Below are 18718 nucleotides of genomic sequence, written 5' to 3'. Positions count from 1 at the left end.
TATAAATAAATAACACTGAAGAAATGATTTTTTTTTCCCAGAATGCATTAGTGGACAAGAAAAGTAAAACAGAAAATACCAGGTTTAACTATTCAGAATAACATTTATATTTCCTCCGTATCTTTTCATACACAAGTTTATAATTTTCAAGTCTGTTTCTAAAAGAGTGTCTCACATATCAAAGCACATTCAAAACTGCAAAACAAGATTTCAAAGAGAAACAATTCCAACATAATTCACCATTATTTACATTTGACGGATATTTGTCCTCATCTTGTTTGTTGTTAGCTGAGATAATCTCCAGCCTTCTAGAATTCACAATGATAAATCTTCGGTGAATACAAGTCAGTAGACTAAAGAAAGTAAGTTACAAAGAGTTACAAAGAATGCATTTCTCATGAATCACAATTCAAAGGTTTTTCTTTACTGTGTGTTCGAACGTGGCTATTCAAGTGACTTTTACAAATAAATGATTTACCACATATTTCACAGGAACAAGGCCTTTCTCCAGTGTGACTACGGACATGGACTATAAGATTACAATTATCGAAGAAAGATTTCCCACAAATTTCACAGTGAAATGTTTTTTCTCCATCATGAATTCTTTTGTGTCTTTTTAAATCACAATTATTAAAGTAAGATTTTCCACATATTTCGCAGTGGAATTCTTTTTTCTCAGTGTGTATTATATTGTGTCTTCTTAAATTACTGCCAGAATAGAAAGATTTCCCACAAATTTCACAAGGGAATGGTTTTTCTCCTGTATGTATTCTTCTGTGACCAATGAGATGTGAGTTATTAATAAACGATTTTCCACATATCTCGCAATAATAAGGCTTCTCTCCAGTGTGTACCCTTTTGTGAAGTAGAAGACGGGAATTCCTAATAAATGATTTTCCACATATTTCACAGCGGTGAGGCTTTTCTCCAGTGTGACTGTGCACGTGGATAACAAGTTTTGAGCTGTTAATGAAGGCTTTCCCACATATTTCACAGTGATAAGGCTTTTCTCCGGTGTGAATTCTTTTGTGAATTGTTAGACAACTGCTATTGACAAAAGATTTTTCACATATATCACAGCAATAAGGTCTCTCCCCAGTGTGAATTCTTCTGTGAATCTTTAAAGCGCTATTACTAATAAATGATTTGCCACATATAACGCACTGATATGGTTTCTCTCCAGTGTGAATTCTGCTGTGACTTCTTAGAGAACTATTACTGACAAAGGATTTTCCACATATTTCACAGTGGAAAGGTTTTTCTCCTGTGTGACTTCGTACATGGGCAACAAGGCGAGAATTATGAGTAAATGATTTTCCACATATTTGACAGACAAAAGATTTTTCTCCAGTATGTATTCTTTTGTGACTTGTTAAATAAGTATAATCAACAAATGATTTTCCACATATATCACAGTGATAGGGTTTTTCTCCAGTGTGGCTACGTTTGTGGACAATAAGGTGGTATTTCTGATTCAAAGACTTACCACAAATCTCACACTGAAATGGTTTTTCCCCAGTGTGTAATCTTTTGTGTTTTGTTAAATTACTGGAATTCACAAAAGATTTTCCACATATTTCACAATTAATATTTTTCTTTGACAACCTTTCTTTATGAGATAATGGTTTCCCCACGTTGGATGTCTGTTTAACAGAATCTGTATCATCGGAAACATTTGTGTTAGAAGTGTCTGAGTGATTACCATCCTCCATATTAGCTCTGGAAGAATTCTTGAAAACTGATGTCTGTGGATATAATCTATTATGGTTCAATTTCTTGTCTTATGATATCCATCTCATGGGACACTGTTTACAGGTGGAGAAAATATTCAACATAGATTTATTTTCTGCAGAACACTCAGAATGTTTGTTTCTGGCTGGGACATCTCTACGTGGCACACACACTGTAGACAAAAAGACTACATTAATAATTGCAGATATAGTGAAAAGAAGTTATGTAGGCTGAAGACTTAGAGAAAGAGGGTATCCATAAATAACTGGTAGCAAATATTCTGGTGGAACTGGTATTTTTATATGACAGTTTGTAATGGAACATTCAGCACAACTGTAAAAGAAAAAAAATATGACTGTATAAGACAAATGTTGGTCAAAGTATATCAAGTCTGAATAAATAACAATTGATCACACACACTTAGTAAAGGGTCAAGACCTCTTTGGTTACAAGTGATCATGAGACTGCAGGCCGATTAGATGTAAAGAAACCCATGTGCCTTTCACTTGACATTTCCTCACATCAAATCGAAAGATAGCCAAAATTTCATTAAAAAATACCTATTTTCCAGAAAGGTATGAGGGGGGGGGGGAATGTCGGAACGTGTGAATTTACCGAAACTCCCCCACCCAATTTTTTTCCAACAAATCTTTTTACATACACTAAATCTAGAGGATCTAAGCGATAATTTGTTGAAAAATTCGTTAAAAAGTATCCGTTTTTCTGGAAGTTATGCACCCAAAACGATGAAAAACAAAGTCGACCTCGGCGGGATTTGAACTCAGAACGTAAAGACGAACGAAACGCCACTAAGCTCGCCGCCTAAACATTAATTTAAATATAATAAGAGCAACTCACTAAGCTGAAACCACCTGGGTCTGCCTCAAGTGAAGAAATAAACAGTGTTGTAGTACAATGCATTATCATTTTGTTTTTTTAAATGTTATGATTTAAGAACGATTTGGTTGCTATTTCTAGCAGGTCGAGTGGTCATGTAAAGACGTCGTGTATGCTGTTCCATGAAGACAAACAGTCATGTTTCCTGGTATGTCCAGCGATATATATTGCAATTGGTTAAAACTACATAATTTTAAATGCTTGTAAGGTTTTTTGAGATTAATCTGAAGAAAAAAAAATTGATGCAATATTCGCCGACAGCATCGAAAACTACATCAGAACGACATGTTTTGAAAATACTCTCGTGGAAATTCGAAAAACTTCAGGTAATTTGAAAGAAATTTAACAAGATCCAGCAATACAGATATATACTTTAAACTTAAATATAACCTGAAAAGTAAGGAAGAATCAAGCAAAGTTAATTAATTACTCGTTAGTTGTTGATTAAAGCACATTTCAGCTGTCCTGTAAAACAGGGGATCCCAATCTTAATTATGATCCACGCACCGGGAGATCACACGTCTAAGAAGACACAATAAGGAGAATAATAAAATACTTTAATTGGAGACACTGTTATCAATTAAGGAACAATCAATTAACGACGTAACGTATTTATAATGAAAAGGAAATATTTAATCATCCCGGGGATCGAACGCCGAGTCTGATACATCATATCGGTTGCTTTAAGCTATCTAAAAACATTAATGTTCCTGAGTTAATTACTACACATAATATAATTAAATTACCTGACATATAATGAGTCAACCGTTGATGATTTTTCTCTCGCCTCAATGATACTACCGGTGATGTGACAGAAATGTCCCTGACATAATTTAATACAGACAGAAACAGTTTTCAAGCCGTTGGTAAATCAAAGATCCATCATTTACCAAAATAAATATCGCGAGGAAATATAGCAGGAAACGATGTGATTCAAATTGGGAATAGCAATAATGGAAAATACTAAAGTTAACTTGGTCTTCCTGAAATGAGAAAGTAATTTCTTTAAAACACACACCTCTCTTTACGTTCAGATTAAATGTTTTTTAATATGTATTAAACGCTGGATATATCGAATGTGAAAAGAAAAACGAAAAGAAAGTATAATTTCCAAAATTTATTTTCTGTCTCTCCACTTTTATTTAAAACGTATATAACTGCTAGAAATAAGCAACCCGAACCATCTCAAGCCTAGTCTCTACTGTCTGGAGAGAGCGAATACCATTTGAGAATATAATCTCAGATATGCATAAAAGAACTTATATGGTCACAGTTGGAAGGCATTTGTTAAGACTGGTTTGAAATTAAACAAACATCGCTTTGTCTATATTAACTATAAATTGATAGGAATCAGTCCATTCAGGAAATGTAATCTAATGAATTCTTTAAAAATTTAATATATTTTATTTCTTTTACTTAAACGAAGAAGAAGAAAAAAAAAAAAACAAACGTCGAAGACCCCCCCCCCTCCCCTTATGAACGGAAAGGTTATTACAAAAACACCAAAAGACACTTTAAACTTGCATAAATTTGACAAAAACGAATGAGAACACATTCAATATCATAGTGCGTTTCGTTTGCTCCATGTTGGTATTTTAAAAAATTATTTGTGTGAAGTTTGTTTTAATCGTACGCCCGGTATGTCCAACACATCTGTATGAATATCACCGTATACTTCTCTATATCTATATTAATAAAAGCAAAATCTTGTCTGTCTGGGACCCCTGTATCTCAGTCTACGTTTGCTCTACAGAGACATATTATACCTTTTTAGAATCCGGTTGATCCCAGCATTGAAAATTTGCCCTTCATTTGGTTCTTGAACATCCAGCATTGGGATCTGACTTAAAAACATTTGGGTTGCTATTTCTATATATGCATGTGAAACAAATGACAAAAATATCAAAACTATATAAAAACCTTTTTGACATCAAACCAGTTCAGACTATTCCTGGTTCTAAGATACAAACTTTCAGCTTAAAAGTGATTTAAATTAAAACAAAAAAAAAAAAAAGCTTCCTTCAAAATTTCATATTAATTCATGTCCCAAACACGAGCTTAATAATGACAAAAGTATATCATTAAATTCTCCTTTATTTTCAAAATTAATTAAAACAAAGTCTGTATTTCTACAGAAATATGGTAACAGAAGGATTAAATATGAAGAATGGAATAAGAACATTGTAGTTTGCTTGAAGCATTGTACTTCTGAAGGAGGAAAAGAAAAGGAAATCTTCTAACAATGAAGAAAGTTTTACAAAAAGCTTTATATTTCTGGCACAAAGGTTCATCCCCAGAAGAGAGCAGTCCAGGAAATGTCCAGTTACACCGATTCTGTTACTCAAACTCCTTGGCGTTAGGTTAGTAGCCACTCTCCAAATGTTGGTGTAAGCTTAGTGGACATTTCCCAGACTGCTTCCTTCCTTATGCCTGAAACACAAAGGGTTTTGGGGTCTCTTCAGTTTCACTCACAGATTATTTAATTACTTATTATTTTAACTAAACAGTTTGAAACTTCATATACTGGTGTAATTTCTCATGCTGAACACGGTTTACTTTCAACATTTTAGATAAAATTTTGTATTTTAGAAGTTATTTTGTGTTAAAGTTGTTGTATTTGGGTAATTTTAACCAATCAACAATGTGTATTCATTTAGCACTTTCATCCCTTTTAGGGATTTGTGTCTTTGTGTTTGTCACCCTCCTTTATTTGACTAGTGTTAATTTGTTTACATCCATGTAACTTAGCAGTTCAGCAAAGACTGACTAATATAATAAGTTCGGGCTGATTTGTTTGATTAAACCCTGCAAGGTGGTGGCTCCAGCAAGGTTGCAGTTCAGTGACTGAAAAAAGTAAAAATTTTATCACAAATTTTTACTTAAATTTCTCAGTAATTTGTTCTTTTTGCTTCTATTTCTAGAGAATGTTTCAAACAAATCATTTCAATATTGTCTCCATTGTGTTTTTGTTCTAATTACTACGACAGACAAATGATTTCTCCACATATTTCACAACAGTAGGGGACTATCTCCAGTGTGTTTTTGTTTATGCGTATTCAAGTGACTTTTATAAGTAAACGATTTCTCACAGACATCACAATGATAGGGCCTTTCTCCAGTGTGACTACGAATGTGGGCTATAAGATTACAATTATCAAAGAAGGATTTCCCACAAATTTCACAGTGAAATGTTTTTTCTCCATCATGAATTCTTTTATGTCTTTTTAAATCACAATTATTAAAGTAAGATTTTCCACATACATCACAGTGAAAGGCCTTTTCCCCAATATGTTGTAGCTTGTGCCTTGTTAAATTACTCTTACAGTAGAAATATTTCTCACATATATCGCAAAAGAAAGGTTTTTCTCCCGTGTGAACCCTTTTGTGACTTGTTAAAGAACCCTTAATGGCAAATGACATTCCGCAGATTTCACAGTGGAACCGTTTTTCTCCGGTGTGTATCGTTTTGTGTTTAGCGAGATGAGACTTCATCAAAAAAGATTGTCCACATATCTGGCAATTATAGAGACTTCCTTCAATGTGTTTTCTTTTGTGAACTCGAACAGACTTAGTGGTGCTAAACGATTCTCCACACATATTACATTGGAATGGTTTTTCTCCAGTGTGAATTGTTTTGTGAATTTTTAAGGCAGTATTCCTAGCAAAAGATTTCCCACATGTATCACAATGGTAAGGTTTTTCTCCAGTGTGAATCCTTTTGTGACTCGGTAAGCAACTTTTATCGGCAAATGATTTTCCACATACATCACAGTGGAAGGGTTTTTCCCCAGTGTGAGTACGTTTGTGAATAATAAGGCAAAAATTGTAAGTAAATGATTTTCCACATATTTCACAATAAAGATTTCTCTTTGATGACTGTTCTTTACGAGATAAAGTTTTCTTACTGGGTGATGCTGGTTTCTCATCGCCGGATGTCTGTTTAACTGAATCTATACTGTCAAAAGTGTCCGAGTCATTACCATCTTCCATATTAATTCTGGATAAATTCTTCAAAACTAATGTCTCTGGTTATATTGTATTATGGTTCAATCTCTTGGATTATGATATTTATACCATGGGACTCTCTTTACAGGTGGAGAAAATATGCAATGTAGATATATTTTCTATATAACACCTAGGATGTTTATTGCTGGCTGGGACATCTTTAGGCGGCACATATTGTAGACAAGACTTATATCTACGTTAGTAATTGTGGATAAAGTTATGAGAAGCTATAGATTAAAGTAAAACGTTTGGCATCACTTAAAAAGGACATTTAATTTAGATAGAAAATATGAACATACAGTCTCTGGAAGCTGTTTCTAGACTAGCCAAGTATGTGGATCAGCATATTGAATAAGGATTCCATAAGCTCAGTATTATATCAACGGAGAGATGTAAAAATGAGGGAAGGATTAGAGAAAAATAGGAACGTGTGAGGTAATTCCATAAACTGTAAACAGAGGAAGAGACAACAACAGAATTCACCGTTAGCAAGTGCGCCAGTGTATTATATCCTCTTTCATTAAAGAGCTTCAGCAGACGATATTTTTAACGAATTACCTCCCTTACACGTTGCTAGGCGAACATTTAGTTATTTCTTGCTTTGTAAAAAAATTTCACCACATGAAAGTAGTTGATGTGTCAGAAAGACAGAAATACTGCGATATTTACCAAAAGAGAGAAATTCGCATGATGGGGGAGCATCTTTTTAAGACAAAAGAATTTTGAAAATCTATGATTTTTTTTTTTTTCACCACCATTTACACATTATAAACGAAATGATCTAATATAGTCGGATTACGTTTGGAAAGTTTGTTTACCGTTAAGTTGGAGTCCGGAGAGTCTGTCTCTTTGGCTAGTAATTTTAATATTAGCGACCAAGATTTTACCATCTGCTTATGCAAGAATTGATTGGGCCCCCAGCATAGACAATCTGCCGTATTCTGAGATTAACTCACAGTAATTCCAAATCATTAACTTCTAGACGTCGCTACTTTTCGTAGAAATAAATTTGATAAGAAAAATAAACAGTGGTCCAACTATACTGATTGCTCAGTTGTTTGGTGACTTTGTTTTCTCATAACTGAAAGAAAAATGGTTATTTTTTAAAATCAAATTTTCTATAAATACTTTTCAGAATGGTGTAGATAACGATTAGTTACAGGAGTTTCAATAGTTTGTGTGTGGATGCTCTGATCATTGGATGAACAAAATTTAAAGACTGGTTCGCGACTTCACGTCCTTACAAGTGGCCTAAGTTAACATAAGAAGCTCACCTACCGGATATCAAACGCGTCCCGATGCTTTTTCGATGGTATTGTTGGGTATATTACGAGGCTGTACCAGGCTCCAATCTGATTTGGCAAGGTTTCTGCAGCTGGATGCCCTTCCTAACGCTAACCACTCCGAGAGTGAAGTGTGTGCTTTTCACAGGTGGCACAGGAGCCAGTCAGACGGCACTGCTATTGACCACGCTCAAATGGTGCTTTTTATGTGCCACCAGCACAGGCGCCAGTCAGGTGGCACTGGCTTCAACCACACTCAAATGGTGCTTTTTATTTGACACCGGCATGGGAGCCAGCCAGGTGACACTAGCATCAGCCACACTCGAATGGTGCTTTTTAGGTGGCACCACAACCAGTATTAGTTTGTTTACATCCCTGTGACTTAGCAGTTTGACCAAGAATGAATTTTGACAGAAACCCATATTAGAAGCTGAAATGGATAAAGTGCTGACCATCACTCCTCTGGAAGAAACTTCTGACACATGGATACCTCTACATAAAAGTCATATGGAACCATTTCTGGGGAAAATAATTTTTATTGTTCATCATCATCGTCGTTTAACGTCCGCTTTCCATGCTGGCATGGGTTGGACGATTTGACTGAGGACTGGTGAAACCAGATGGCTACACCAGTCTCCAATCTGATTTGGCAGCGTTTCTACAGCTGGATGCCTTTCCTAACACCAACCACTCCAAGAGTGTAGTGGGTGCTTGTTATTTCAAATGTATTAAAGTTTTTCTTAGAGACATTTTAACTTCTCTATCAACCAAAGGGAGGAAACCTTAGATTTGTTTTCCCTCTCATGACCTCCAGACATATCCTTGTATCAGAGAATGTCTCTGCTTTCACAAGAGATGAATTTCAGAGGTGTGTATTTTCAAATGATGTACAGCATATGACCAGTCCACCCTGTTATACAATTGTCCAATGGTTGTAGAGAGAGGAGAGCCATTCAAACTTTTAACCCTTTAGTATTTAAACTGACAATATCCAGCCAAAATATTCTATCCATCTATTACTCAAACCAGCCAGATTCACCCTCTGAAACCTATCCTACATCATCAAAATTTCAAAAACAATGAGGTAATGCTTGATCGATTTAAAATAATCTGATTAAATGAGCATTACATTAAAAAGAATAATTTGAATGTTAAAGAGTTAAAACAGTTTGAGGAGGGCCAGTCAAACTTTTAAAATAGTTTGAGGAGGGCAGTTCAAAATTTTAAAGCAGCTCAAGGAGGGTCACTAAAACTTTCAAAGCAGTTCTCAAGGAATTCTCATTTCCAAGTTGGAAGGAAAATTCCAAGTTGGCGTTAGGAAGGGCATCCAGCTGTAGAAACTTTGCCAGATTGGATTGGATGCTAGCATGGGTTGGACAATTTGACTGAGGACTGGTGAAACCAGATGGCTACACCAGGCTCCAATCTGATTTGGCAGAGTTTCTACAGCTGGATGCCCTTCCTAACACCAACCACTCCGAGAGTGTAGTAGGTGCTTTTAGGTGCCACCAGCACAAAGGCCAGTCAGGTGGTACTGGCAACGGCCATGCTCAAAATGGTGTATTTTACGTGCCACCTGCACAGGAGCCAGTCCAGCAGTACTGGCAACGATCTCGCTCGAATGTCTTTTCACGTGCCACTGGCACAAGTTTATAATTTTCAAGTCTGTATGTAAAAAAGTGTCTCACATATCAAAGCACATTGAAAACTGCAATACAAAATTTCAAAGAGAAACAATTCCAACATAATTCACCATGATAAATCTCCATTACTAAGAGATCACATTTTTTACAAGGGAAGCATTTCTCATGAATCATAATTCTTGTGTCTTTTACGTTTATGTTGATTCAAATCACTAAGAATTACAAATGATTTCTCACAGATGTCACAATGATAAGGCCTTTCTCCATAGTGTCCTCGCTTATGTCTGTACAAGTGACCACTACAGATAAACGATTTCCCACAGATATCACAAAAACAAGGCCTTTCTCCAGTGTGAGTACGAATGTGAACAGTAAGATTACAATTATCAAAGAAGGATTTCCCACAAATTTCACAGTGAAATGTTTTCACTCCATCATGTTTTATTGTGTGTCTTTTTAAATCACAATTATTAAAATAAGATTTCCCACAAATTTCACAGTGGAATTCTTTTTTCCCAGAGTGTTGTAGTTTGTGTTTTGTCAAATTACTGCTAGAAGAGTAATTTCTCCCACATATTTCGCAATGGAATGGTTTTTCTCCAGTGTGTACTCTTTTGTGAACAAGGAGGTGTGAATTGCTAACAAACGATTTTCCACACGTTTCGCAATTATGAAGCTTCTCTCTCGAGTGTTTTCGTTTGTGAAGTGCTAGATAGTGCTTTGTAAACGATTTACCACATGTTTCACAATTATGAAACTTCTCTCGAGTGTGTTTTCTTTTGTGAAGTGTAAAAACAGAGTTCTTTGTAAACGATTTACCACATGTTTCACAGTGGTAAGCTTTCACTTTCATGTGGCTTTTCATATGAGTAACAAGTGTTGATCTATAAATAAAGGATTTTCCACATATATCACAAGGGTAAGGTCTCTCTCCAGTGTGGATTCTTTTGTGAATTCTTAAGGTACTGCTAGTCGCAAACGATTTCCCACATATAATGCACTGATATGGTTTCTCTCCAGTGTGAATTCTATTGTGATACGTTACAGAACGATTACTGGCAAATGATTTTCCACATATTTCACAGCAGAATGGTTTCTCCCCAGTATGACTACGTTTATGAATAATAAGAGGATCTTTATAAGCGAATGCTTTTCCACATATTTCACAAGAATAAGGTTTCTCTCCCGTGTGACTTCGTACATGGTCAACAAGTCGAGAATTATGAGTAAATAATTTCCCACACGTTTCACACCTGTAGGGTTTTTCACCTGTGTGTATTTTTTTGTGAATCTTTAAATAACATTTATCGACAAATGATTTTCCACATATTTCACAGTTATAGGGTTTCTCTCCAGTGTGACTACGTTTGTGGAGGATAAGGTGAGCTTTCTGATTCAACAATTTCCCACAAATTTCACATCGAAATGGTTTTTTTCCCGTATGTAATCTCGTGTGTTTTGTTAAATTACTTTTATTCACAAAAGATTTTCCACAAATTTTACATTCAATATTACTCTGTTTTGAACTTCCATTATCAGATAAAGGTTTCTTAGCCTTGGGTGTCTGTTTAACTAAACCTATATCATCAGAAACATTTGTATCAGAAATGTCTAACTCATTACCATCCTCCATATTAACTCTGCAGAAATTCTTCAAAATTGATGTCCAAAGATAAAATCTGTTAGGATTCAGTTTCTTGTCTTATGATATCTTTGTCATGGCTCTAAATTTACATTAGAAGGTGAGTTACTGGCTGGGATGTCTCCAAGTGGAACACATATTGCAGACAAAAGGACTTCTGTATCCTACACTAATACTTGTGCATATATTTAACAGAAATTATGTAACCTGGAAACAGAGGGAAAGCAAATGCTCACAAGTGATTGGTAGCAGATGTGCTGGTGGAATTGGTATTCTTGTATGATGGATTGTTATGGAACATTCAGCACAACTGTAAAGGAAGAAAATATGTGACTGCGTAAGATAAATGTTTAAGAGAGATAACGTGTGTATATATGTACATACATGTACATATACACACACACAAGATTGTTAATTGCATATGGAATAACAGTTTATAATGTGGTGTTGCAATGTTAATACAAATAATCTATACTTTTTTATTGGAATGTCATGCAGGAGTGGCTGTGTGGTAAGTAGCTTGCTTATCAACCACATGGTTCTAAGTTCAGTCCCACTGCATGGCACCTTGGGCAAGTGTCTTCTACTATAGCCTTGGGCTGACCAAAGCCTTGTGAGTGGGTTTGGTAGATGGAAACTGAAAGAAGCCCGTCGTGTATATGTGTGTATGTGTGTGTTTGTGTCCCCCCAACATCGCTTGACAACCGATGCTGGTATGTTTACGTCTCCGTAACTTAGCAAAAGAGACCGATGGAATAAGTACTAGGCTTACAAAGAATAAGTCCTGGGGTCGATTAGCTCGACCAAAGGCGGTGCTCCAGCATGGCTGCAGTCAAATGACTGAAACAAGTAAAAAATAACAAGTCAAGCAAGCTAATTATTCATCATCATCATTTAACATCCATTTTCCATGTTTCGAGGTCGATAAAGTACCCGTTGTGCACAGGAATCGATATAATCAAGGGCAGGGGTAAAGAGTACGTACATCACCCGTTTTCGGCGCAACAAAAACCCTAGCCCTAACCACCGGGTGTGCGTATTCTTTAGTTTTGCCTAATCAACTACCCGTTTCACCGAAACGATGGCCTTGCACCGTAATTTGAACTCAATATTTTAAGATTTAAATATCAAAAGCGAAACTGGTATTCTAGAAAACCACGAAGAATCCAGAAAAGCCAAATGGATATTACGAAGATAATGAAATAAAAACAAAAGCAAAGTTCCTAAAAGAAGCCGAATGTGACCACCCTGTGGTATAATTGAATTGGTTGAAACTTACCAAATAAGTCGTGTCATTAATAAATTTTCTCTGGCTTCAATGATTCCGGTAGCATGAGTTAAATGTTCCTACGAGAAACACATTCAATGATATCGATCTCTTTTCTCATTTACGTCCCGGTCGATGGTAAATCAAAGAAACATCAAAGAACAAAAGAATTGAGTGCGAGACGGAGTTACTTCGAATTAGGAAGAGCAATAATGGTGAATACAAAAGTTAACGGCTTGGCTGAAACGAAATCAATTCTTCAACATCGATAAATCATGCGTTCAACATAAAAATTTTCATTTATATTTTGGATTAGGTTGAATTGATATTTCTTTCTATATGTTGAATAGTTGAAATACCGACTGAGAAAAAAAAGATAAGAAAAAATAATTTCAATTTAAGTTTTTCTTCTTTCACTTATGCAAATGTTGTTGTTGTTTGCACTGATCTGATCAACGGAACAGCCTGCTCGTGAAATTAACGTGCAAGTGGCTGAGCACTCCACAGACACGTGTACCCTTAACGTAGTTCTCGGGGATATTCAGCGTGACATAGTGTGTGACAAGGCTGACCCTTTGAATTACAGGTCAACAGAAACCGGAAGTAAGAGTGAGAGAAAGTTGTAGTGAAAGAGTACAGCAGGGTTCGCCACCAGCCCCTGCCGGAGCCTCGTGGAACTTTAGGTGTTTTCGGTCAATAAACACTCACAACGCCCGGTCTGGGAATCGAAACCGCGAGTCCGCTGCCCTAACCACTGGGCCATTGCGCCTCCACTCTACACAGTAGTACCTTAGTTTTCAAACAACTCTGATCACACATATATATATATATATATATATATATCATAAGGTTTTTAAACTTTTAAATTTTCATATTCAAAAGAGACAGAGACTTCAAATTCGATATATCGATTTATTCACCACCCTATGTTAACATTTCTGTGCCAAACTTATCCAGTGACTGGTCCATTGGATTTAGACGTTTAGCATTTCATCAGGAGTGGTTACCTTTCGAACAAAACACGAAAAAACACATACATAACTATTATTAGGTCTTTAGGACATCGTTAGCTGTGTGTATATATATATATACACACAGGGGTTGGACAAAATTATGGAAACACCTTAAAATTTCAAACAAATTTATTTTCATATCGGCGTAGGACCGCCTTTGGCAGTAATAATTTTATTTTCTCCAGTCTGTATTCACATACACGTTTATAATTTCTAAAACACTTTCTCTCAAATAAGACACATCAAGTGTAGGAAGAGAATATTCAATATTTTACAAATTTGTCACAAAAGCTATTTAAAATTTTCCAAAGAATATTTACATTTTAGTTTCATATTTCTTGTGAGTTAGTGAATTATTTACGAATCTGAATACTATTATTGTTTAATAGGTCCCAAGTTTGAAAGTGTTTCGTTAAGAAAATACTGGTGCCCCCGTTTTGAACAAGATCCGGTGTTGATATATTGAAACAAAAAGACAATTTATTTTTTAAATTTAGTTTATAGATTTGATTGATTTTGGGGGGTATTTTTTTCAGTTATTTGTCTCTACAACACTTGGAATCTTCTGTGCCCGTCTCTCACTTACTCCCTGAACATTCAACTTAAATTTCAATATGAAAGAGTGTGGAATTGAGTTCTATATTTTGGATGGATAGAAATATGAGGATTCAAATGCACCTCTAAGACGAAAAGAGCAATTTAGGGAAACTTTCTCGAGTGCTCCCTTATTCCACTGAATGCATCAAATGTACTCCAATATACAACAGAGTGCTGAAAAGTTCTTGTGAAAGGCCTGGTTGGAGGCCCAACCTTCTGAGTTTTTTTACAGGGCTTGGAAAAAATTGAAGGACTCCTGCAATAAGTGTGTGAATCTGAGAGAGGCATATCATCATCATTCAACGTTTGTTGTCCATGCTGGCAAGCCAGGGAGCTGCACCTGACTCTAGTCTGATTTGGAATGGTTTCTACAGCTGGATGCCCTTCCTAACGCCAACAACTTTACAGAGTATGCTGGATGCTTTTACATGGCACTGCACAGACAGTTTTATGTGGCACCACCACAAGTGCTTTACACCACCAGAGGGATCTGTCTTGACACCTCTGCAAAGTACGGGTCTTTTTGAGAACAGCAGGGCACCAGGCATCTTGGTCCTTTGTCATCTCGCATGAAAGATTCCGTGCCCTGAGCTCGTTATAAAATCCTAATTAACTGATCCTCCTAAGGCAACAAGCTGGCAGAAACATTAACACGCCACGCGAAATGCTTAGCAGCATTTCTGCTGTCTTTATGTTCCGAGTTAAATTCCACCAAGGTCGACTTTGCCTTTCATCCTTTCGGGGTCGATAAATTAAGTACCAGTCATGTACTGGGGTCGATCTAATCGACTGACCCCACCTCTGCCAAAAATTCAGGCCTTGTGCCTGGAAAAGAAAAGAATTAACTGATCCTCCTGTATTTTCTTTTGTCCAAAGCCAGGAACTTTTGCGCAACCCATCAAATATGCTGGTAGACTTATGAGATCAAATTTACGACAAGTATTTCTCATGTCCCACTGTTCAAAGTCTTCCCTACAGTGTGCGTCCGTTTGTGTTTAGTCAAATGACTTTTACTGATAAACGATTTCCCACATATTTCACAATAATAGGGCCTTTCGCCAGTGTGCCTTTGGTTGTGTGTATTCAAGGAGCTTTTATAAGTGACCGAGTTCCCACAGATGTCACAATGATAAGGCTTTTCTCCAGTGTGTCTTTGTTTATGTTTATTCAAGCTGCTTTTACTAACAAAAGATTTATCACATACGTCACAATGATACGGCTTTTCTCCTGTGTGACTACGAATGTGGGCTATAAGATTACAATTATCGAAGAAGGATTTCCCGCAAATTTCACAGTGAAATGTTTTCACTCCATCATGTTTTATTGTGTGTCTTTTTAAATCACAATTATTAAAATAAGATTTCCCACAAATTTCACAGTGGAATTCTTTTTTCCCAGAGTGTTGTAGTTTGTGTTTTGTCAAATTACTGCTAGAAGAGTAATTTTTCCCACATATTTCGCAATGGAATGGTTTTTCTCCAGTGTGTACTCTTTTGTGAACAAGGAGGTGTGAATTGCTAACAAACGATTTTCCACACGTTTCGCAATTATGAAGCTTCTCTCTCGAGTGTTTTCGTTTGTGAAGTGCTAGATAGTGCTTTGTAAACGATTTACCACATGTTTCACAATTATGAAACTTCTCTCGAGTGTGTTTTCTTTTGTGAAGTGTAAAAACAGAGTTCTTTGTAAACGATTTACCACATGTTTCACAGTGGTAAGCTTTCACTTTCATGTGGCTTTTCATATGAGTAACAAGTGTTGATCTATAAATAAAGGATTTTCCACATATATCACAAGGGTAAGGTCTCTCTCCAGTGTGGATTCTTTTGTGAATTCTTAAGGTACTGCTAGTCGCAAACGATTTCCCACATATAATGCACTGATATGGTTTCTCTCCAGTGTGAATTCTATTGTGATACGTTACAGAACGATTACTGGCAAATGATTTTCCACATATTTCACAGCAGAATGGTTTCTCCCCAGTATGACTACGTTCATGAATAATAAGAGGATCTTTATAAGCGAATGCTTTTCCACATATTTCACAAGAATAAGGTTTCTCTCCCGTGTGACTTCGTACATGGTCAACAAGTCGAGAATTATGAGTAAATAATTTCCCACACGTTTCACACCTGTAGGGTTTTTCACCTGTGTGTATTTTTTTGTGAATCTTTAAATAACATTTATCGACAAATGATTTTCCACATATTTCACAGTTATAGGGTTTCTCTCCAGTGTGACTACGTTTGTGGAGGATAAGGTGAGCTTTCTGATTCAACAATTTCCCACAAATTTCACATCGAAATGGTTTTTTTCCCGTATGTAATCTCGTGTGTTTTGTTAAATTACTTTTATTCACAAAAGATTTTCCACAAATTTTACATTCAATATTACTCTGTTTTGAACTTCCATTATCAGATAAAGGTTTCTTAGCCTTGGGTGTCTGTTTAACTAAACCTATATCATCAGAAACATTTGTATCAGAAATGTCTAACTCATTACCATCCTCCATATTAACTCTGCAGAAATTCTTCAAAATTGATGTCCAAAGATAAAATCTGTTAGGATTCAGTTTCTTGTCTTATGATATCTTTGTCATGGCTCTAAATTTACATTAGAAGGTGAGTTACTGGCTGGGATGTCTCCAAGTGGAACACATATTGCAGACAAAAGGACTTCTGTATCCTACACTAATACTTGTGCATATATTTAACAGAAATTATGTAACCTGGAAACAGAAGGAAAGCAAATGCTCACAAGTGATTGGTAGCAGATGTGCTGGTGGAATTGGTATTCTTGTATGAGGGATTGTTATGGAACATTCAGCACAACTGTAAAGGAAGAAAATATGTGACTGCGTAAGATAAATGTTTAAGAGAGATAACGTGTGTATATATGTACATACATGTACATATACACACACACAAGATTGTTAATTGCATATGGAATAACAGTTTATAATGTGGTGTTGCAATGTTAATACAAATAATCTATACTTTTTTATTGGAATGTCATGCAGGAGTGGCTGTGTGGTAAGTAGCTTGCTTATCAACCACATGGTTCTAAGTTCAGTCCCACTGCATGGCACCTTGGGCAAGTGTCTTCTACTATAGCCTTGGGCTGACCAAAGCCTTGTGAGTGGGTTTGGTAGATGGAAACTGAAAGAAGCCCGTCGTGTATATGTGTGTATGTGTGTGTTTGTGTCCCCCCAACATCGCTTGACAACCGATGCTGGTATGTTTACGTCTCCGTAACTTAGCAAAAGAGACCGATGGAATAAGTACTAGGCTTACAAAGAATAAGTCCTGGGGTCGATTAGCTCGACCAAAGGCGGTGCTCCAGCATGGCTGCAGTCAAATGACTGAAACAAGTAAAAAAATAACAAGTCAAGCAAGCTAATTATTCATCATCATCATTTAACATCCATTTTCCATGTTTCGAGGTCGATAAAGTACCCGTTGTGCACAGGAATCGATATAATCAAGGGCAGGGGTAAAGAGTACGTACATCACCCGTTTTCGGCGCAACAAAAACCCTAGCCCTAACCACCGGGTGTGCGTATTCTTTACTTTTGCCTAATCAACTACCCGTTTCACCGAAACGATGGCCTTGCACCGTAATTTGAACTCAATATTTTAAGATTTAAATATCAAAAGCGAAACTGGTATTCTAGAAAACCACGAAGAATCCAGAAAAGCCAAATGGATATTACGAAGATAATGAAATAAAAACAAAAGCAAAGTTCCTAAAAGAAGCCGAATGTGACCACCCTGTGGTATAATTGAATTGGTTGAAACTTACCAAATAAGTCGTGTCATTAATAAATTTTCTCTGGCTTCAATGATTCCGGTAGCATGAGTTAAATGTTCCTACGAGAAACACATTCAATGATATCGATCTCTTTTCTCATTTACGTCCCGGTCGATGGTAAATCAAAGAAACATCAAAGAACAAAAGAATTGAGTGCGAGACGGAGTTACTTCGAATTAGGAAGAGCAATAATGGTGAATACAAAAGTTAACGGCTTGGCTGAAACGAAATCAATTCTTCAACATCGATAAATCATGCGTTCACCATAAAAATTTTCATTTATATTTTGGATTAGGTTGAATTGATATTTCTTTCTATATGTTGAATAGTTGAAATACCGACTGAGAAAAAAAAGATAAGAAAAAATAATTTCAATTTAAGTTTTTCTTCTTTCACTTATGCAAATGTTGTTGTTGTTTGCACTGATCTGATCAACGGAACAGCCTGCTCGTGAAATTAACGTGCAAGTGGCTGAGCACTCCACAGACACGTGTACCCTTAACGTAGTTCTCGGGGATATTCAGCGTGACATAGTGTGTGACAAGGCTGACCCTTTGAATTACAGGTCAACAGAAACCGGAAGTAAGAGTGAGAGAAAGTTGTAGTGAAAGAGTACAGCAGGGTTCGCCACCAGCCCCTGCCGGAGCCTCGTGGAACTTTAGGTGTTTTCGGTCAATAAACACTCACAACGCCCGGTCTGGGAATCGAAACCGCGAGTCCGCTGCCCTAACCACTGGGCCATTGCGCCTCCACTCTACACAGTAGTACCTTAGTTTTCAAACAACTCTAATCACACACACACACACACATATATATATATATATATTTAC

At 36.4% G+C, this 18718-nt stretch overlaps 4 protein-coding genes across 5 annotated transcripts; all 4 read right to left on the bottom strand.

The window, feature by feature from the left end:
- Window positions 1–83: 83 nt before the first annotated feature.
- LOC106882775 (uncharacterized) lies at window positions 84–12539 on the bottom strand. 2 transcript variants are annotated; one of them, XM_089343513.1, is made up of 4 exons: window positions 12481–12539; window positions 11438–11511; window positions 3375–3611; window positions 84–2064 (listed from the first exon to the last, which is right to left on the bottom strand). In XM_089343513.1, exon 4 carries the CDS (start codon window positions 1710–1712, stop codon window positions 396–398), a length of 1317 nt encoding a protein of 438 aa, XP_089199639.1. In that variant the 5' UTR covers window positions 1713–2064; window positions 3375–3611; window positions 11438–11511; window positions 12481–12539; the 3' UTR covers window positions 84–395. The 2 variants fall into 2 exon arrangements, with proteins under 2 accessions (XP_089199639.1, XP_052833120.2); XM_052977160.2 differs by lacking the exons at window positions 11438–11511; window positions 12481–12539 and having other exon boundaries at window positions 3375–4388.
- LOC106867726 (uncharacterized) lies at window positions 4705–6618 on the bottom strand. Its single transcript, XM_089343544.1, has one exon. It carries the CDS (start codon window positions 6616–6618, stop codon window positions 5638–5640), a length of 981 nt encoding a protein of 326 aa, XP_089199670.1. The 3' UTR covers window positions 4705–5637.
- Window positions 4705–11444, bottom strand: LOC149130794 (uncharacterized). The gene has a single exon (XM_089343503.1). The coding sequence runs from the start codon at window positions 11190–11192 to the stop codon at window positions 9723–9725; it is 1470 nt and encodes a 489-aa protein (XP_089199629.1). The 5' UTR covers window positions 11193–11444; the 3' UTR covers window positions 4705–9722.
- A 1053-nt stretch (window positions 12540–13592) lies between the features above and the next one.
- Window positions 13593–18628, bottom strand: LOC149130793 (uncharacterized). The gene is made up of 2 exons (XM_089343501.1): window positions 17880–18628; window positions 13593–16909 (listed from the first exon to the last, which is right to left on the bottom strand). Exon 2 carries the CDS (start codon window positions 16588–16590, stop codon window positions 15025–15027), a length of 1566 nt encoding a protein of 521 aa, XP_089199627.1. The 5' UTR covers window positions 16591–16909; window positions 17880–18628; the 3' UTR covers window positions 13593–15024.
- Window positions 18629–18718: the final 90 nt, after the last annotated feature.

The sequence above is a fragment of the Octopus bimaculoides genome, chromosome 27 (assembly GCF_046866305.1).
Source record: "Octopus bimaculoides isolate indiv1 chromosome 27, ASM4686630v1, whole genome shotgun sequence".
In the NCBI taxonomy this organism is placed as follows: Eukaryota; Metazoa; Mollusca; class Cephalopoda; order Octopoda; family Octopodidae; genus Octopus; species Octopus bimaculoides.
The sequence above is the reverse complement of the archived record's forward strand: the minus strand, read 5'-3'. Positions and strand labels throughout refer to the sequence as shown.